The 22577-nt window shown below is 41.5% G+C and overlaps 1 protein-coding gene across 1 annotated transcript in view; it reads left to right on the top strand.

The window, feature by feature from the left end:
- The window catches only part of LOC128738989 (calcium release-activated calcium channel protein 1), a 38713-nt gene extending 16361 nt beyond the window's left edge, over positions 1–22352 (top strand). Inside the window, exons 3-5 of the mRNA XM_053834519.1 lie at positions 7808–8237; positions 20398–20541; positions 21259–22352. Coding sequence (XP_053690494.1) covers positions 7808–8237; positions 20398–20541; positions 21259–21783 — 1099 coding nt within the window. The 3' untranslated portion in view covers positions 21784–22352. The remainder of the gene's footprint in view (positions 1–7807; positions 8238–20397; positions 20542–21258) is intronic.
- Positions 22353–22577: the final 225 nt, after the last annotated feature.

The raw sequence follows: 22577 nt of genomic DNA, 5'->3' as shown, positions 1-22577 counted from the left end.
AAATTGCCGCCACCACCCCCACCGCCATCTCTGTTGAAGGATTTCCCTAGTTATGACGGTTGCTTCAAGGGTAATTTACGTTCACTTCTGTCACTTAGTTCCTGCAAGTGATACCGACATGTGGCGTTTATCGCTCGGCACGAGCGTGAAACTGCAGATTAATTATTTTAAACGAAGTAATCAATGCAGACGGAGCCGCTATGATTGTGATGTTGTGACCAGTGAATGGCTCGCCGAACAGTTCTAAGAACGAGCATATGGAAGCTTCCATTGATGTAAGCTGTGAATACTTAGCATGATGTAATCTATTTTTTGGAATGTGGCTTTGATGAACACGTGGCATTGAAATGTTGTTAGTGATTATGTACAATAGCATATTTCTCACTATCTTACAGTGAATCGAAAAATGATAACCCACTTACAGGAATTATTATTGCTTCAGAAAAGTTGAGTAACTACTGTGTATCTATAAATTACTTGACTTGTGGCACATCTCGTGTTACTATGCTTATCAGTGAAACAGCAAAGCGATTAAATCGTAGTCATGGTTAAACATCGCATCACTCAGGTGGAATAAATGGTGTCGAATGAAAACAAAATTTGCATAACCGCGTTTTATCAATTGAAAAGCGGTAGTAGTTTTTTCACAACACCTTCTGTAGTACAGTAATTGTTCGGGAAAGTTATGCTAAGCATAGCGTGGGAAAATCCCTTTGTGAGTCATTTGCGGCACGTCTGGACGGCGGATTTTAGAATCTAGTGTTAGGATTAGCATGTACAGAAATATTAGGTAATGTGTTTCAATTTCTAGATATAGCATTTAGATTGTCGAGATTGAACTTTGAAAACTAATTAAAAATTAGGTGTTTCAAACACGCGCATTGAACAAGGCTTTATTTTGAATTTTAAATGATAGCCATATCGCTCTAAAAATAGGAATATGCAGCTGGATAATAATAATTATAGGTTCAAGTTACTAGAACAAATCAAGTGTGAAGGTGTTTTGCAGTGATTAATTATGATCGAAGTGCTGCCGGCCATCTTAAACAGGGTGCGCCTTACATAAACTTGATTTTTGTTGCGTTTATTCAGAGGCTTTAGATTGCCTTCGGGATAATATAGCCAATTGTTGGTAGAACTGAATGATTTAAAATCCGAAAATTGAAATAAATAGTCTAGGGCATCGTAAACGGTTAATTATCCCTCTCGCAGGGCGATACATAAAGAATGTTATATATGGCATAAAGAATCTGGTCGAATAAGAATGCATGTAAATTGATTAAATATAAATTAATAAAACAAGATATTTTTCCTTTAAAAAAAGTAGTATAAAATGTAGAAAAATTCAACTTTTAGCAGATGCCATTTTTACAGCCTCCTCGTTCACTTTGTCCGCCGCAGAATGCAAGTTTGCCTTAAACTTCTTCGTTTCTTTTTCAATAGTTATTTTTCAGGTTCCGCTCAAGGCTTGACGATAGCCCGATATTTCGATGGTCATTGTTTCGTAATGGTAGGATGTCAAATCCGGCCAAAACAGCACGGAACAATCACGTTACTTCTGGAAACGCAGCAGATTTTTTACAGTCACACATTCGCGTAAATTTCTTCTAAATGGTATAAATAACAGAGTGCCACAGTTACAATGAAAATGCTGCGTTTCGCGTCACAGGTACAAATAGCCTACCAAACCAGAGATTTGTTAACGAACTTGAACAGTTTCGTATGCTTGAAAATGTCTGCCTTCTTTTCTCTTCCGGTCGCCGAATAAAACTCCTGCACAGCAAGCTGATTAAAGTCTGCCTTGACGTAGGTTTCGTCATCCATCAACACGCAAGAGAACCACAGAGAACAGATACTTAGCTTTGGGCTATTTAACATTACACTACCGACAGAGGCTAGCTTTTGTGAGCTTATCGTATGCACCTTTAGCGACACCATCTACAGTTTCCCAACTAACTTGGTATATGTTTATCCCAAGAGGGTACCTATTGATGGTATGTCTGTACTCTGTGGTAATTCAAGGTTGGAATTCAAGGAACTCCAACACTCAGTTGATTCACTGACAAGCTCTAGTCCTGTTGCAAAAGTACGCGCGCTTCTTCGAGGTTCGCCAACTTTATCATTAGCCCAACTAATTACTCAAACAGCGCATTTTAATGTCGTACTTCGTTAAATTAGAAACTATCAGTCATTATAGAATACATACCTGTATAGGAGCTGAAATAGAATGTAATAATTAATTACACACCAGCCGGCGTGTGAAAGTGATTGCGATTAGTACAATGGCCCGTGAAACGATAGATTGTGCAGGTTCAGACACACCGTTGTGCGGGCTAACAGTCAATAATGAACCCGTAAACGAATGTGCTGTAATATATTCTGGCCTGCAAGGTGGAATTTCCCCAATGAAACCTCCGACGAAATGAGCTTTTATAATTATTAACTTCCACTAACCACGTCATTGAGAAAAGTGAATCCCCGGAAAGCGATGTCTGACGAATAAATTTTCATTTTTCATTGTATTTTCATTATCCGTATTTCAACTATAGCTTTTTGTTTCTCAAACAGCAGACCGTATACGCTATTCGGTGAAAATGCAAGTAACGATCAGCCAAAATATGCAAACAATAGCAAATTATTTACCGAAGCAAACATTAGCTTTGCAGTGAAGTTATGCGCGTGGTGCAGCTTAGTCAAGCTATTTACAACTTAGCAAAAGTTATTTGCATTGATAATCGTTGTGCTGCTTAGTTCATGCAAACAATGCTCCCGGGGAAGAAGTCTCTCCGCAGACACTCCACCTGCAGAATATTAATAAAGGGTTCGACGGTTTTCGAGACAAAACGATGCATCCGCTTGATTGACTAATAGGAGCTCATACGGTCACGTGTCTTCCTGTTACTAAACGTGGTCTTAGCTGTGATTGATATTCTTCTTCAATGTGGTTTTCACGGGTATGACACAATATCCTACACAATGAAATATATATCTAGGATGCATCATACAGTTTAGGCGTGAATCTATCAATCGAATCACGAAGTAATTAGCAATCTAAATTAATCATAGTGGGATTTTTCGGAAATGTTATCATGGCATATCAATAAATCCTGTTAGTTCACAAAAATCCTGCATTTTTATTAGGCTTAGGTTTCGTTAGGTTTCCACAGAACTTCCTTAATCATACTAAGTATTGGTCATAGCTCGAAGTTTTTCATAAATTTTCACTTTGTCATCATTAATCAGCGTATTATATAGCACTTCCTATGTATACACTTACATATTTCGATTAGAATTATATAATTGATCTCTAAATATACCTGCAGAAATACCGTAATAATTACTGTCTCAACCTGCGGGCTGATCTGTAGGTATTAGAAACAGTCTAGTTACGCAGCTGTGTGTCCTTTGAATTTGCAATACAACACGTAATTAGTGTCAGTAATTGATCGTAAAACGTACAATAATGACGATTTTTAGTCCCGTTCATTTTTTACGGAGGTGTGCAGGGTTCAACCGCGCTTCCCACCGGCTTGCGGTCACGAGCAATCGTGATAGATGACGCCCGACCGACCGCCCGACCGGTTAACCGCTCACGTTTTCTGCCATCCTCTGGGATTCTCGGGCGATTGATTGTTAGACCTTATTAAGTGGCACAATTGTTATGTCAAAGTCGTTGAATATTCATAGCAATTACACTGCTGAATGTGGAAAAAAGGTAATTCAATACCCACATTTCATTAAGTGCATATTATTTATCGGCACAATGTTGCGGTTGGTTTACGATGCATGATAAGGGTTATTTAAAAGAAAATAATATACTAGCGTCGATGTAATATTCCGTGTTAATGGAAAGTATAACTCTAACAGAAAATAAATGTCTACTCGTAAGAACTTTTGTTCAACCAAACGTAACCGTTTTCTTTACTTCTGTTATATTCACTCAGAAAAATTTGTGAGTTTACAGGCTTTGACAAAACTATTAGCTTTGCAAACATTGTTTTTCTAAAATTCATCTTGTCTGTATTGTTTTTATGATCAGAGAACATTTTTTTTAAATTCTCGCGGTATTTCTTTTTTATATGACGTGCTCATGACGTAAACTTGTCTTGTTTGGAAAAAGAGTAAATGTATGATGTGAAAAATGATTAGTTGGATGAACTGCAAAATTTTCGTTATACAAAGGGTGCCCACATTAAGTTGCACCCTTGGTTTCACCACGGAAGAACCGCTGTAGAAAATCACCAGATTGACCGATCCTTTTCAAACTTACAGTCAATAAAATATAACCCATTCGTAAAACGAACTTTTATAAAATTTTGCACGGCAGTGAGAAATTCAAAAAAAAATCTTTCTTGTTCATCAAATCATAACATTTTAGTAATTAAACTTTCACGATTTTCGCTGTTCCTATTTGCACACGATAGTAATTTAATAAAAAAAAGTAGGATGGATGTCTGTTCTCTGTGACAAGACTCCTATGCCCCCTTGAGTCAAAAAATTTAAAACAAGGAAAAATGGCAAAAAAATACGAGCTTAGTTAGGAAGATTTTCCGTTACATTCAATATGGCGGGTTTTGGTTTTACACAGCTCTACAGAGACACTATCCGCTAAATTTTGAATCAAAACGGAGAGTACCATCACAAATAAAGGTAACTCTCCGCTTTCGTTCAAAATTTAACGGTTTGTGAGTGCCTTGTCGCCTCTGTAATCTATAGTCTCTGTACACAGCTCGCGGGATTAAGATGAATATCTGTTCTGTTGTGGTAATAATTGCTTACTTATGTGTCCATGCCCGCCGGTCCGGCAGAACAAAGGGATGAAATCAGAGATCTCCACTGCAGACGGTTACCCGTCATGGCTTTTACCTGTCACCAGGACAGGTTCTCGTCTACAGCCCGGATGTCGTTGGCTAAGCTCCGTCACCATGAGCCTCTGGGTCTGCCTCTTCTACGCTGTCCTTGTGGATTCCAGTCGAGTGCTTCTCTGCAAACCTACGTTCGCTCCTTTCCTCAAGGTGTGTCCGATCCACTTCCACCTACGTTCACGAATTTCTGTGGCTATCGGCCGTTGATGACACCAACGATGGAGTTCCTCATTGGATATCCAGTTATCAGACCACCAGGCACGAATGATGTATCGCAGGCACCGGTTAATGAATACCTGCAGTTTTTGCGTTGTCTCCGCTGAGACGCACCACGTTTCGCGGGCATACAGCAGTACGGATTTAATGTTTGAATTAAAGATTCGGGTTTTCGTACGTAGAGTGAAAAATGTTCAGTCCATCGCTTAAGCCGTTCTGTACGGTCAGTCAATAGCTGAGCAGCTCTGTCCTTTAGCGGCATCTTTGTATTCATCCTGGCACCACTAAAGCGGCGAGAAATATCGTACAACAAACGGATATCACCATTGGCGGCGGCGGTTTCTCCTTGTTCGACTAGAGAGTTAGACCAGGCTCTCTTGTCCCGTCTACTAGTACAGCCCTCCCCCCGCCTACTAGAACAGCCCTCTCCAGTTCGGCGTATCGTCGACGGGCAGCTGTCTTAGCCGATCTGGTTCGCGCTCGCCCAATGCCGGCTTTCGCCTGTCTGCGCTCGTCGATCTTCTTCCATGTTTCATCCGAAATGCACTCCCTGCGCCCGCTGCGCGCTTTGACGAGCGTTGCATCACTGGTCGTGATGAAGGCGTTCTTGATGCCGGTCCATTGCTCTTCGACGGTTCCACCAGGTGGCAGCTCCGAGGCTCGAGATTCAAGTTGTTCGACAAAGGCCCTTTTCACCTCAGGATTCTCCAATCGGCGGACGTCGTAGCGGCACCCAACTTTCTCCTCCCGTCGTTGGACACATGCGACGCGCAGACGTATCTCAGCGATAACAAGATGATGGTCGAATGCAATATCAGCGCTGCGTTTGTTGCGTACATCAAGAAGGCTCCTTCGCTATTTCCGGCTGATTGGTTGAGCCAATCTTTGCGTTGAAGTCGCCCGTGTGGATTTGGATATCCCTCTTCGCGATTTTCTCAACCACGCTGATCAGCTGGCTGTAAAAACTCTCTTTCTCCTGCAGGTCGGCAGCATCTGTTGGCGCATAGCACTGGATTGCTGTAAGGCTCCTAACCCGTGTTCTAAATCTGGTAACGATTATTCGCTCATTTATCATTTATAGGAATCCAACTCCTCTTTCTCGAGTAGCATTTTTACCTCGTATGCCAGAATAGAGCAAGACTTGCCCGGATGATGTCCTGTGTTCGCCAGTACCCGGCCAGCGGACCTCGCTCAGCCCCAGGATTTCAAGCTTCAGGCGGCTAGCTTCCCTTGTAAGTTGCGCCAGCTTGCCCTGCTAGGCAAGGGTCAGTGTATTCCATGTTCCGATTCGTGTCCGTGTTTTCATGCTAAAGGTCGTTGCCAATAATCCAGAGAGATTTCTTCTTTCATTTTCGGTAACTTTTTTTATGTTCTGGTACAGTAGGCTGTTAACCTAAGGTCCTTATCCCGCTGATGGGGCTGCCATCTTAATGTGGGCGGAAGCCACTGTGCCCCCTTTCCTGTTAGCATACGACAACCGAAGTGGCGTACCCCAGCCGGCACCTCGTGGAGGTAGGAATAGGCGTTATGGAATTATGGTGGTTATGGAATGCACATGTTCACCCTTTGCCAGCCGGGTAATAATTATTCCGTATTATTCGCATATTATTCCGTATGGAAAAGTGACGTTTTAATCCACTTGCATGTAAAACTGCGCCGTTTGAACGTGAATTAATGTTTCTTGTGAGGTGCGTACTGGATAAGAAATCGATTTCTTGAGACTTTCTTGTCCTATATTTTTACTCATTTCTTTTCAGCAGCGTACCCCGCTTAAAAAAGTGCAAGTACATGATCAGCAGTGTTATTCATACTATTGAGGATTCAGCTGGTTTTGGAATCACAACGCAGCTTACTCTTGGCGCTACGCAAGGAACATTTTTGTTGTATAGCAGCTTATCAAGCGCCTGTTCCATTAGTTTTAGCTATACAATAGTTAAACAAGCTACTCTTAAACAAAAATGTTTGTTGGGTAGTGTGATTTAATATGCACTAGCGCCAGTAACGGGCTGTTGTGATTTCAAAGCCGGCTATCTGTAACCTTGTATGTAACGATCCAAAGCTTCGCGAGAGCATTACGCAAAAAAATAAAATTGATCAAGCAACATAATTCTTGAAAATTCAATTGCTTTCTTTTTCCAAGACTGTTTATAGAGTTAATTTTCTTTTCATAAATTTCAATTTTAAAATTTACCGAAATACTTTAGAGTACATATTTTGTTCAGTGTAAAAGTGAACAATTCGATACCTGCCCGCAACGTTTTGACGTTTCAGGTTCTGACGGATGATCTCAGCCTGGATTTCCATTCGCGTTGACGAACATAAGCTGCTGCCACCTCCAAAAGTTTACTGTAGGGGTGAAGCGGAATAGGAATTTCATAATGAGCGCAAGAGATCGAAACATTTTGGCAGCTTTTCACCCACACGTACATACGGGCATTTCTATGAGTGTGCAAGAGATCGTTTAATGCTGTCAACGCGAATAACAAGAGCTCTAATGGCTCTAATCATCACCGTCTGGCAAACAATCGGCTTTATTACTAAACATTCCAGTTTGTTTTTACGTTGACTTCACTGGTGCTTACTAGTTTACATCGATACGCGTTTGTTCAGTAGTTATTTTGTGCTACAAAAAGTGCAGTGTTTCAATCAAATCGCTTCTGGGAACTATTATTAAGTAGCCGTGCAGCGAGAGTCTCACGCCCACAATGTTTTCTTCAACCTTGCAGAAATGGGACGATGTCCGTGTGGAGCACTAGTACGGCTGGAATCGACACAGTGCTCGCTACAACCTTGGGTGCCGCTATACACCCGAAAACATTCAGTGCCAACCATTTGCCCACAGCTGCTGCAGCAGCAGCTGGACTGATTGTGACTCAATCGCCGAACGGAGCGAGTGCTAACGCTCAAACGACCTACCATCACCATCACTTCAGCGCAAGTAACGCCAGTGCAGCCGCCGCGAACGGTCTCAACCACAGCCATCAGCATCTGGTGGCCACAACCGGGCATCCGGGAGGGCACGGAACAAACGGCGGCCCGTTCAGCAGTCACAGTACCAGCAGCAACAGTAACCACAGTCATTCCCCACCGATTCACGCAGGATCGTTACACAATTCCGTTGCCTGGAACCGAACCAGTATTTGCAGTGCACACAAGGTAAGATTGTTTTGAATTTATTGCATTTCTGTCTCGTTTTAATTGGCGTTGTGAATCATAAATCTGGCCGGTTCAAGTCGCTTGCACGCTAGCAGTCGCCACGTGTACATTCCGAAGATTTACACGTTACGTCGAGTGTGCTATTGACTTTGTTGATACTATTGTGCTTAAGCGCTATTTTCTCTGATAAATAATTTACGAGCTCAGTGTTGTGGAACGACAAAAATGCCGCACTTGTCGATCGGTGCTAGATATGTAGTTGTTGTGTTATTTTCATTCCTCTCGATTTCATATCACTGCCAGAAGATGCTGTTTCAACAAGCATCTCTTGGCGTATATTATATTTTCGTGATCATTGTGCAAATGTCACACTACCCACGTTCCGGTGGGTAGCGGCAAGTCAGATGGTATATTTTACCGCATCGAAACAGATTGAATGATTTAGGGGTGGTGTACAGAAAAAATATAATTCCAAAAATGTTGCTTCGATCCTTAGGAAGTGAAATGTGCAAGATCGGTTCGTCTCCACAAGGTTCCGCCAACAAATTTCAATCGAATGTTCGTATGTTGTACCTAGCAGTAATTGGGTTTCCTTGATAAATTGATATTTACATCGCACGTGACGACGTGTAAAATTTAACGGGTGAAAGCAGCGATTTGGTGCTCTGCCAAGTGGAAAATTTTTGCGACGCCGAATTTACTTTCCTTGAACTTGCCCCTGCATTTATGTTCAACTTTTGCCATAGAAAAGTGTTACGAATTTTACTGTTAATAATGTATAAATTTTTGTTTTGCTGTACAAGTCCTATCTTTCGGAACAAGAAAATAATTATCTTTTTATAGTAGCATGTTCAGAGTCTGATACGCCTTTGACGTAGTAGATTGGCATCAGGCACCCATTCCTCTATAATGCTTATGGTCTCCGTTGCTAGCATCTCCGTTAGGAACTCGCCAATCACTGTTCGGACAATATTGTCGGCAAAGCTTGTGATCTCGACCTTACGTTGTGATCTTGTGATCTGCTGTGATGCTGCTTGTGATAGCTTGTGATCTCGACATTACGTTGACTAGTAGGGGTTATTTCTTAGTTAAGCCAGATTCAGTGGTAGCGAACATTTAAGCAGGTACCGAGCCATCACCATATTCTAGACAGTGTCGATTCTGGATAGTTGCAGATTTTTCTTAAGCATTGATAAAATTCTAACTATTGAAACTATTTTAATAAAATAGAATCATCAGACACTGAATGGATGTCTGTTCTTTGTGCTGTAACCTTGCGGCTACGGAGCTCCCTAAACTTCTGCGCTTGGAGGGTCCTCTATGACAATAAAGGCAATGAAGGGATGTCCACAAGGAGGTGTTCTTTCACCACTTTTGTGGTCTTTAGTTGTAGATGATCTACTTAGGAGTCTAGAAGCTGAAGGTTTCGAAGTTGTCAGCTTTGCAGATGACATAGTTTCAGAAAAAATGCAACAGGCTCAAAGGCTTACCCAATCTTGATGTAAGAAGGAGGGCTTAAGCATTAAATCGATAAAAATCGTAATTGTCCCTTTTACTAAAAGGAGAAAACTCAACTTAAAGCTTCTCAAGCTTGAGGGAAAGCAAATAAAATTTAGTGAAGAGGTAAAATTCTTAGGTTTCGTTCTTTTCTGGACGCAAAGCCAAACTGGAATGCACATCTCGACGTAGCGATAAACAAGGCCGTCAGTGCATTGTGGCTATGTTCAAAAACCAATGGAAGGAAAAGGGTGCTTGTAAATGTACTTCTAAAATAGTTTGGGATTGCATTCTTTCTTTGCGACGTCTATGTCAAATGAACTCAGTCAATCTGTATTGGATTCCAGGACACTGCGGCATTGAAGGCAATGAAATAGCAGACGACTTAGCAAAGGAAGGCTCTAACTCACAATTTATTAGTCCGGAGCCTTTTTGCGGAATATCAAATTGCACAATAAAAATGGAACATAGACGCGGGGAAAAACAAAAAGTGACAGCCAATTGGATGGCAGTCAAAGGATGTAACCAGTCCAAAAGATTTATAACTCCAAATGCAAAAACCATCAAAAAGCTCATAGAGCTCAATAAGAGAGCTCTTTGTACATACACTGACCTAGTAACTGGGCACTGTTCAAGTAGATTTCATTTTAAAAACATTGGTCGGGTTGGTAATGATATCTGTCGCTTTTGCAATCTTGAAAGTGAAACATCTGTTATGCAGTTGTGGTGCGTTATATACGAGCAGATTAAAATTTCTCGACAAGGGTTGTTTATCTCCCGGTGAGCTTTGGTCTGTTTATCCCGGGACGGTTATTGGTTTCATAAACCATATCATACCTGACTGGGAACGTATAGCGGCAAATGGCCAATCTTTTGTATAATGGTGTTTGCTTTGCCTGACACGTACAGCAAATAAGGATACACTACAAAAGTTCAATTCAATGGACAAAGTAGTCTAAGTCCCCCTAATAAAAAAACCCCGTTAAGACGTTGGTCAGCTTATTAGCAACCAGGTTCGAGCGGTTGCTTTTTGTGCTTCCATGAATAAGTCTTTATCGAAGGTTTCCCTTTCCCTCTGACCGGTCGACTTTAACCCTTGTGTCGGTGGCTTCAGTCAGCTAATCTTATACTATACAGCTTGATGCTCGCTGAGCGTGGACAAGCCCATTTTGGCCAGCAACGCTGGGGTGCAGAATGTGACAACCAAGTTCACTCCACTATCCAGCCATTAAGGTTGCCTCCAATCGCAACCTTAACTAGCGCCAGTGCTCTCATCAACTTTTCAGAAAGTAGTTGAAAGCACCATTTATTATGACAGATTGTTTTGAAGTATGATTTCCTTCCAAATACTATGTGAACCGTGTAAAGCAAAGCCTATAAGCTATACTACGTTTTCGAAACTTGTCCTTCTCTTTTTGCTCAACAAACTTTGCAGTCAACTGTTAAAGTACAGGACAATTGCGGGGCTAATGCAACGATTTTTCGACTCTAACAGCCTCTCCCAGGCATTCGAATAAACGACTGCTGGCTTGGTAGACCAGTGTCTTACCTCGCAGTCAACTTGGAGGGAAATTCTTACCGATTACAGATGTAATCGGCAGGGTTTGCAAGCAGTGTTGCATTTTCTCACACCCACGTTCTCGTTCTAGCGAGCAGATTGGCATAAGCGTCTCATTTGGACTCACTTTTTTATTTTTTTCATGCACTGCAACGAGTTTTTGCGAGTTTGTATTTAGCTATCAGCCACGGTCGTCGCTTTCGCTCGTCTTTGCAACCCGGGCAGTTAATACCGATCGCTCGCGAGACCCACCCTCTTACCCACGCGCGTGAGCGAGGGCGTAAGAAGAAGAAGAAGAAGAAGAAGAAGAAAACAGTAAAGCAAAATCTTCAGTCATACATCCTTGTGTACCGCAGACTCACGCTCACGGGCTGTTGGCTTCGTGAGCGAGCTGCGTTGAACAACGCTACAAGGCTCTGTGCTCACGAGTGCGTTGGTCGTACGCTTGCGTCAGTGGAATAATTGTTGGAAGATATGGCTTAGTTATAAACGAGCAAAACGTAACCACGTTACATGTTGATTTCTCGTACTTCCCAAGTGCACTCCAATATAGTAAACAAAAACGTAGTTTTGTGTTAAAATGCGCTTGAAATTTGAAAATCGTGTTTTCACAGTAGCGGTGCTTTATTGCGTAGAGTTTATTTAACACGGCACTGGAATACTTATATGCAATCGGTTATCACGATAAACGAATCAATACTTAGAAAAGCTGTAGTATATGTTATTAACTATGTTATCACTTACAAATATTTTTTTTAATAATTTTATAATCGACATAACAAACTATTTGGGTTTGGGTGTGTACATTATTTTAGTACCAAACTAATGCATTTGCAGCCGTTAAAATTGAATTTTCCGTTCGTTGGTAATCAACCTTTGAAAAAGGCCAAAACCAAAGGCCGAAACGTTAGGCAATATAAAAAAGCCGTTTTCGATAAAAAAAACTGGCTGGAAAACAAAAAATCCGCAATATTATGCATAATATTTTTCCTAAAGCATTATATGAAATATTTCAAGTCCAATTTGGTCGGATATATATTTGGTGATGTACGACACTTATAGGTGAACTGTAGCGTGTACTTACAACCCACACTATTTAGAAGACACTCGACAGAAAACGCAATGCGTATTGATTACGCCGCCGTCGTCTTCGTCATGGTACAGTGACTTAAACCGGTCATCCTCTCTCCTAAGCGCTCCGGTTCAGCTCTTCCGTTTCTCTGCATGCACATAATGCTAGCATTTGTCTTTTCGCTCGCAGTTGCATTCAAAACACGTATCAACAAGAGGAGACATACACGCCGATTGAACCGTTGAATGGATAGACAGCCATACTAAAAAAGTAGACATACACTGAACCGGAGAGAGTCACTTTGACTGCACGCTGAGATATATTTATACTACGGTACCAACCAAGCCTCTGAAGCAGTGTAAATATTTTCCCATTTTCCTCAATTTTTTTTTCATTTGTTGATAGATTCTCGCGCCACGAGACACTGTCGATCTCGTCTTGACCTCCGGTGATGCTGGCTGCTGCCGCGATACACTCTCAATTGGTACCTCGTGCAAATGTGAAGTGAAAATTATCCCGTCGAAAGTATTCCGCGAGTGATGATGATCGGCTTCTTCAGTGGATTTTTCGTGTCAATACTGCGTGCTTGTGAATGAATGAATAGCTCATATCTTGTTAAAACATTACCCATGGAAGGGAGAAAACAGATACAAACATTTTCATCGGGTTCTTTAACAAATTGTGTGTTTATTTGGTGGTTAAACAGGATGGATTTCAAGTCTGTCATACACTCGTACATTAATTTGCTAGTGATCATGGCTAGAACATATGAACTACTTAACAGCTAGGTTCCACTCAATACATGTGATCAGTAAGAAATTATTTGTTGTGAATGTGATTTTCACTGATTGTACAACTAATTGCGTCTATTTTATGATTCCCAATAGCTTTACTTCAATAAGTTACAACCCAATATCCGAATCAGGTGCACCTGATATAGTGGTTGAACTAAGAGAATATTTATTACCTCTAGAGAATGGTGCTTGTTTATTGCGTGCCTTAATGGCTTGTCATACTTGTATGTAGACTTCAGAAATCGACTATCAATAGAGGTCGTGGGGAGTGGCAGTTGAGAACGAATGCTTGCACAATTTAACGTGAAAATTAGAATAAACGGTGTTTTTATCGATGACCCAGATAGACGATTATGGGTTGAAACTAATGAAGTGGAATGTGCTTATTAAACTTGTCATCGTATCAATAAACGAGGTTGATGCACTGTTGTTAGTGGGAAACAAAGCCACTTTGCGGCCGCTTATATTTTTTATACACATTCGATTGTTGTACATTTACTAGTTATATGGTGGTAGATTACATTGTCTGGTACTGACTTTTCCCCCTATTTTTATTCTGTATTATTCGGCTTTGTTTTTGTGTTTGTAGATCAGAAGATGAGGGGGTAAGGGAGGGTCATATGAAGCAACGCTTAAGAAGTTGCGTATCGCAATTTTTTATCCAAGCTGGGGGATTCCACGGATATTGCCCTGATTACAGCTTGGTTCGATCCATGGAATTCAATGATTCAATAATTTATCAGGGCGGATTCCTAGTGACTCGACTACACTGGCATGGATGGGTGGCTACTCTGTCAGCTAGCAATCTATGGTAAATATTTGTTGTTTACAAAGCATAGTTGCTGAGTTATGTGTAAATGTTATTTTAGAGCGTTTTTGATGTAATATTTCGTTATACGGCAAATACGATATCAACCGGAGGATATTACTTGCTGAAAAATGTAGCAGCGTTTTACATCGCTCACATATCTCTTGAAAATGCGGTGAGAAGAATTTACTAAATATATTGTTGTTGCAGTTGAAAACTGTAATAATCTACGTGCGATATTCGGTTTTACTGTTGTCCTGTGTGTCGCAACTACGTCGCACGTAGTGTGCTGTATAGCGCATCAATGTGCGATCACAGCGCACCACGTGCGACGTAGTTGCGACATACAGAACACGAATAAAACCAAATGTCGCACGTCGATTGTTACGGTTTTCAACTGCAACAGCAATATTTCGTTTTTCCACAATATGAACAAACCCCGTCGAGCGTCTAGCGGTGCAAAAGTACGATTCATGGACGGTTTTGTAAGCTACTGCTGCTCTAATTTCATGGATTCAAGCTTCGCACTTTTGCCCCGCTAGTGGGGTAAAAGTGCGATTCAGCACTTGTTCAGAAAAATGAAGAATTTATTTTTCATAACGCTGTTACTCCAGATGATTTATGGTTGAATGTAAAGATATTGAGTTATTGCATCAATATAAAATATATTTTATTGTTGTGCTTCTTTACATCTCATGAAAATTGATGACAACTTCAAACGGCGCACTTATGCCCCGCCCTATTCTATATATTTTTATCAAATTTTGCTCGGCTGAAACGGTATTGTTAAATGAATCAAAATTGAGTCAAAGTGGTCGAACCATACCTGGGCAGAGGAACTATATCAAGTAGACATTCGGTATTAATTCAACATTTATAAATGTCAGCACGTAAACGGCTTATTCAAAGTTCGTAAACAAGGGTTTCCTATCCTAATGCTGAGGGTTTGAAAGGATAACATTTGAAACAGATGATTTACCGCTCGGTAAAGTACTGGCCCCGTATATATCCTGTTGGTATTGGCATGTTTGCTCGAGAGCGTCCCCGAGATGCGCACGAAACACATCACTCGTTCTAATGTATCTCTGATCAATCGCGTCAGTTTATCCACACTGAGAAAGCCTTTCGTATATTTTTTATGTGTTTCACAAATAAATTTTTTCCATGTGCCCAGTAAATGAACTTAATGTGCCAAACAGTTACCATTTATGTGTTTTTAAAATTTACCTTTAAAATTTTCACATACTATTCATATTCAGATAATTTTCATGTGTACTTCTGGGCGGATTGTGTTTATATGTGGCACATAATAATCATAAGGATTTTATATGGAAATTTTCCATTAGTTATGTGCGGATTATTTTGAGTGCAGGAAACCGTGTTCATACGTTATTTGAAAGTTCTGCATGAAGGCGAATATAAAACGCATTCTGCGCATACAGTTTCACCCCTGGTAGTCTGTCAGTCCATGGACATGACTACTAAACTGCTGACAGTGTTAATCTTTCTCAGTTTTCTAGCCTGTCGAGCAACCTGTCATTCAATTTTCTTGCACTTGACGGATATTTTAGATATCAAAGTTAAGGTTTTTAAACTACCAGCTTTTTTTGAAATCAACCAAAATCTGTCTGAACGAGATTAATTAAAACTTCGGTGCAATGTTTACGTTTATTGTAATTTCGTTTACCGTTATGGGCAAAATGTATGAATGATTCACATTTGGTTTCATTCACTATTGTCGAGAGTGAATGAATGTAGATAATAACACAAACATGAACGCAAGTGATTCGCTCGAATTGTTGGTTTCAGTTTGTCGATGCTGAGTTCATTTCATCTGTACTAGAAGCAGCAAAACATGAGTAGTATATTACATCAATTCAGGCGTATTGCATAAATTGAATATGAGCTTTCTAAGCACTACTCCCGCCATACCTGCAAATTTTGATTCGTAGTAGCGCGAGCCCCATTTGAAAAGAGAAAAGCCTTGGGTGTAAACGTCCTTTAGAACTTGACCCTTCTTTATCGATAGATTTCACAGTCGGTTATTAGAGTACAGCAAAATTGCGGGGCTAGTGCAAAGATCCTATTAACTCTGTAGCAGCACTGCCCAGTCGAGATTCGAACATACGACGACTGGCTTGTTAAACACGATCCTGGTCTGGAGCTAACTGGGCGACCAGAGTCGAGCCCCCATGAAGCCCGTCTGATAATTCCTTAAGATACCTTGTTCTATCGGTGACAACCAGTGCAACGGAATCTGGGAGAATACCTTGTAGGTGGCTTTGACCAGCGTTATCCCGCGATAGTTGCAGCAGTCGTGCAGGTCACCGTTTTCATTCCATCCATCCATTTCTCTGGTAGCTTCTGCTCCTCTTAAATCTTGGAAATAACCCATTATTTCTCGGTCATGGTTATAAAGTTCTGCTGGGTTCTTACCGACGGCTTAGTTGATCTTTAGCATCCCAATTTCTCGTTTGACTTCTTGAAGGTAAGGTGCTGGGCCATTGCTATCTTCCATGGGCACTCCTAGGTCTCCTTCTGGAACATCGCCATGGAGGTATTTATCGAAGAACGGCTTCCACCTATTGACCACCTCGCGGTCGTTTGTTGTCAGATTCCTTCCCTCGTCCATACACATATCGCGTTCCATTAGCTCGGAACAGTTATTCTACTCCTTCATAATCTCTGTACAGCTTCTGGCGCTTTTTACTTCTCAGAATTGTGGTTAACTGGTTTGTTACTACTTACTTACTTACTAATTCAGCCGAGAGCCGAGGTGGCTCTTGCTGTATCAAGTCAAGAGGTTCGTTGGTCAAGTGATCTTCAAGTGGCTTTGGGGATATGTTCGTGGGGAAAGAAAGTATTTCTGATCATCAAGACTCGGGAAGCTGCAAGCTGATCGGCATCGCTGGCCGTTATCATTCGTGTCGGTGTGCAGGCTATGGGACCCGATCACAGGTCTATACATTTCTTCACTGCCGACCTGGGCGTTCATATGCCCGATGACGTTGCTACGTACGTTGTCTCCAGCTGCGCATAGAACGCTTCCGTCTCGTCGTCGGGTCTACATTCTGTGGACAATGCACGTTTATGAAGGCGTAGTTGACGAAACGGCCTTTTATCCACAACAACCACATCCTCTCGTTGATCGCTTTCCAATTCATTACGCGATCCTGCATTTTGCCCATCACTACGAAGCTCATTCCTAGCTCGTTGGTCCCTCCACCGCTCTAGTAAAATTGGGCTTTACCGCCATGGATCCTCCACGCCTTCTTACCTTTGCGACAGATCTCCTGCAGTGCCACGATGCCAAACTTTCGGGGTTCTAACTGATCGAGCAGCACTCTGTCGTCACCAACGAAATTTAGCGATCTGCAGTTCCAGGTACCAAGTTTCTATTCCATGTCCTTTGTCACCTTTGTCCATGCCGAATGTTCCGAGTAGAAATTTCTTGACTCTTATTAGTTTTTTGAGTTTAGACAGGTAGCCGTACTAGGGCCTACGCTACCGAGTCTCGTGATGGGGCTGCCATCATAAAATTTCGAGACAACACTGTGCCTCCTTTCCTGTTCGTATACGATCTTAATTTCCATCGGGGTTGGTTACCCGATCTCCGCTAAGGTTGCTCGTATTTCAGCTGATACCACGTGGATGTAGGGATGGGAGTTGCTGGATAAGAGGCTAAGGGCCAATATGGGGTCTGGTTCCTTACTGGTCGGTATTTGGCCAAGTTCACCCTAGTAGCAATGCTCAGAGAATTTTTCCAAGCCAGTTTTCTCTCTCCACCCCTTGTTTGCTTTCTCCATCAAACCAATCATTTCTTATACTGCGGGGCTCTACGACGACACTTCCACTCTATCACGCGATTCTGCATTCGGTCCAACACTCCAAAGCCCGTTTCCAGTTCATTGGTAGTGCAACCGCTCTGGTAAAACGGCCTTTCGGCCTTTGCAACAGATTTACGACAGAGCTACGATGCCGAGTTTATATACCTCCCAGTTGGCCTCGAGGTAAGACGCTGGTCTAATAAGCCAGTTGTCGTATGTTCGAATCTTGGCTGGGAGAGGCTGTTAGAGTCAATAAGATCGTAGCACTGACCCCACACTGTCCTGTATTCTAACAGCTGGTTGCGAAGTCTGTTGTATAAAAAACAGAAGGTCAAATTTCGATAACGGAATTAGCACCCAGGCTTTTACGATGCCGAGTTTACGGAATTCAAGCTGTTTGAGCAACACTCGGTCGTCACCTGCCAAATTAAGCGATCTTCAGTTCCAATTACTCAGTTTCCACTCAAAATAAAGATCCAATGACTATTGCTAGGTATCGGATTCGACTGTTGATAAAGAAAATGTACTCGAAGATGTCTCCCAGTTGGCTTCGAGGTATGACGCTGGCCTAATTAGCCAGTCGTCGGATGTTCGAATCTCGGCTGGGAGAGGCTGTTAGAGTAAATAGGATCGTAGCAACTGGCCCTGCTATTGTCCTGTACTCTAACAACTGGCTGTGAAGTCTGTCGTATAAAAACAGAAGGAATGTAGCACCTAGGCTTTGCTTTGCTACTCGAAGATGTCAAAAAATTATAGACTTAATAGCTTGGCATGTGAAGTTGCAAGTTGATGATAAGACGCACAAAAGAAAATAGGAAGTGTTTAAAGGCGTAAAATAGAACAATCGTAGATTTGTTCTTAGAAAGATTTTAACATATAATACATATCACTAGATGATCAACAGCAACAGTGCGAAGTTAGTCGCTATCTAGAATCATCGACTTTTCTTTTACAAAACAAAAAGAATGTTTGTTTCTAACAGATATTTAGTAATACATTTTAGTATTTCGGCAGATTTAGCACAGTTGCATGAAACAGACGTTTTTTGAAAACCTGGTCAACTGCACCAGTCGGGTGAATTCCTCAAAAAGGCATAAAACTTGTAAAAAAGTAAAAAAGTTTATATCTTAAATAAAACATAAAGTTCCCCGGGTCAGCAAAAATTCCGAGTCAAGGTTCGAGCTTAGATTTCATTTGATATATGCCAGCCAATCGACAGAAAACGCTAGTACGAAAAATAGTTTCTTTTCAAAAGCTTAAAATTATCACGTACTATATATTTCTATACAGTAATAACTGTCCGCTGTTCAGTGAATTATTACGAAAGATATAAACGCTCATTTTTCATTGCAATTGCTGCTCTCGTTCATTGCAGCTGTCTGCTCCGAGTTCGGCATCTGCACCCCTGCTGCTATTTCCCAGCTTTGCATTGCTTCCACATTGCCCGCACCGTTCCTTCCATGTGTGGCCGACGCCACACAAAGATTTGCTTCAATTTTCCCACAGAAGTTACCCAGCTGAACGAACAGGTTTCCGACCCAGGAAAAGTAACTGAGCTTACTTTGAAACACTTTGAACTCAAATATTGAATCGATCGCTATCTTTGTGACGCAATACTATTCTTCTATAAGTAGATTTGACTAGGCAAATATAATGCGTGGTTTCGCATACGTAAGGTTTATTTTAAATTTCATACGCTTTACTTGTGAATAAGCGAATATTAATATTCGGTTTTGTTCAGGTACGGTTTTATTACAAATACGCTTTACTACTGGTATTTCCTGCTGGTGCTATTTATTTATCATCACTAAATTCGTTCCACACGTTTCTGAACCAAGAAGATTTTCGCCGTATTTTAAATGAGAAAGCTTGCACGTTTTTAACAAAGCGTGCGAAATATACCTTTCTGACTATAAATCATCTTGTTGAGTAAACAAGTCACTTCCAGCATACAGTCCGCGATGCCGATTATTCGTGATATTCGTAAAATGTCAGTTCTGCACGTCAAAATTTTTGGACAATCAAAAATCAAAAAAGATTAATAAAAACTTTCCATATATTTCCTCTGGTTTACATTTTGTTACGATTTATTGAAGCTGGTTGCTTTAGTAGTAAAGAGATATTTTCCCGAAACAACCTACTATTAACACACCGTCACCGAACCGCGGGAGAGCGTCTCGCGCAAAGCCAGCTGCACGAAGGAGAAACGCGAGACCGTCGCGTCGTCGTTGTTTGCTGCCGTGTAAGTGAACGAGCGCCGGCGCACACAGCGGCTCGAGGAGACAATGCATTTACATCCGAGTTGCTCACAATCGAATCTGTGCCTGAACTCACCGTACTACAAACAATTCAACAAATCTGCTGCCGGAATCGGGACGTCGTCTCCGTCGGCCGGGATCAAGCAACCAAGTGGAGAGGTAAATTTGAACGGAATTTCATCGACCGATGCAGGGCAATTCGGTGCCAGCGGAGCGCCTGGCACTAGAACTGCATTTCGTTATCAGGAAGACGCGATTGTAAGCGATTTGAACAACCAACGTCACGACGTTCGCACTTTTGAAACAACTAAACACTAATAGGCAATTTTTCTGTTTTGAATTTCAGAGACGATCGGGCCTCAGCACAATGTCCCAATCAGGAGATGAGTTCAGTTCACCCAACTACCTTTCATGGCGGAAGTTGCAGTTAAGCAGGGCCAAACTGAAGGCTTCCAGTAAAACGTCAGCACTGCTGTCCGGTTTTGCAATGGTAAGTGCCATCACAATCTGTGCTAGAAATATGGTTAGTATGGGAGCTCGAATAGTTTGAACTCGCGCACGCATAAATTCCATTTCATTATTCGGCCCGGTTACGGCCAGTTGCTGAATGAAATCGCGCTACGTTGTTAGCTAAAAAGAAAAATTCGCAACGACAGAGAGGCAGGTGTCACGGTCAGGGTTTAGGCTAACGTACTTTTCGGCTGCCGATTTGCGAGTGCAAGTTTCTATCGCGTATACCAAGCTGTAGCATTTATTCCCAGCTCAAGCTCTGGCCACTTCCTTTATTTATTTATTCGTTCTTCAACAACGGGTCAAAACAGCGTGGTTTCTGTCTCGCTCTAATGATGTGGTTTATAAATATAATTAAATCTCCGCTGTTGACATTCGCTCGCAGAAATGCGGCTGCCGTGCCGCGCTGGTAAATGAATGGGAAACGACCACATAACAGGCCAAGCGCTGATCTCTTTAGATTAGTAGGTACTCATCGATTAGTGATAGATTGATGATAATTGAAGTGTTTTTAGCTGATGAAAAATGTTTGTTTAGAAGTTTCTTCCAACTTATCTTCTTCACTGAAAGTAGCTTGCAATTTTGTGTTATACCTAAATAAGTTTTTAATTTCCTAAAGTTCACTCAACTTAATCGCTTATTAAACTTATTAAATGCACTTGTTAATTCTACGTTTTCTTATACCTTCTCCCAACAGGTAGCAATGGTAGAGGTCCAGCTGGACGAACACACGACCGTTCCACCGAGCATGCTGATCACGTTCGCCGTCTGTACCACGCTGCTGGTGGCGGTGCACATGTTAGCGCTCATGATCAGCACCTGCATCCTGCCGAATATCGAAACGGTGTGCAATCTGCACAGCATTTCGCTGGTTAACGAATCGCCCCACGAGCGGCTTCACTGGTACATCGAAACGGCGTGGGCCTTTTCGACGTTGCTTGGCCTAATTCTGTTCCTGCTCGAGATCGCAATCCTGTGCTGGGTTAAGTTCTATGACCTCAACACGACGGCGGCCTGGTCCGCCTGTATCGTCCTCATCCCTGTGCTGGTAATCTTTGTAGCCTTTGCACTACATTTTTACCGATCGCTGGTAACCCACCGGTACGAAGTGACTGTGTCCGGCATCCGGGAGCTTGAGATGCTTAAGGAACAAATGGAACAGGACCATCTGGATCCTCATCATCACCATGGACCTCCGTATCAATCCGTTCAGATTGTTTGACTGCGGTTGTACGGGAATGAATCTCGAGCGCGGGCACATTTTTTGTGAATCTGTGATGTCAATAATGTACATTATTTTCCATTAGTCGAAACACGTTCTGCTGTCGAGACATTATGTTATATTACTCAAGAACTTAATGCCTATGGCTGGATTTGTTAGCTTCGAAAATTACTAAAAGTTCACGAATCTGCACTACTTTCGCGTTAATCATCCATAACAGTCTCTTTTCACGAGAGATCTACCCTGCGAATTGTGATTAAACGCTTTGTTAAAAAGAAACGAAAGACATAGCCTAGCTAGAGTTCAGAACAGTGCGAGTTTGTTTCAGTTGTTTTTTTCCTACTGAAGAGACAGATCAAGTATCTATATTAGTTTTATTTTGTATGTTGTGACATACGATGATACTGTTTTAAAGAAATCTAATGTTTTAGTTGTACGCTCATCATCTGAATCTTGAACGATTTCTGCTAAGTTAACTGTCACATTGATTTGTAAATTATGTTTCCTCTTATTGCACTAAAATCTAGTGTAAAAATAATCGAAAGATAAAATAAAAGTTCACAGCGAATTTAGTACATAATCAAACTAATGTATTCTGAATATCACAATCACTTCTTAACCAATGTTACTGGTTAAATTCTGCCTTACTACAACGTTTGTGTGAGTCCTTTTCTGCCGCTACTCGCATAACAGTCCCATTTATATACGAAACTCTTTAAGAAATGGGACTATTATGCGAGTAGCGCCAGTTTTTGGTAAGAAAAATGTATTGAGAAAAAATATTTCTTATGTTT

Source organism: Sabethes cyaneus, chromosome 2 (genome assembly GCF_943734655.1).
Source record: "Sabethes cyaneus chromosome 2, idSabCyanKW18_F2, whole genome shotgun sequence".
NCBI classification, from domain to species: Eukaryota; Metazoa; Arthropoda; class Insecta; order Diptera; family Culicidae; genus Sabethes; species Sabethes cyaneus.
This window is presented reverse-complemented; position numbering and strand designations above follow the sequence as displayed.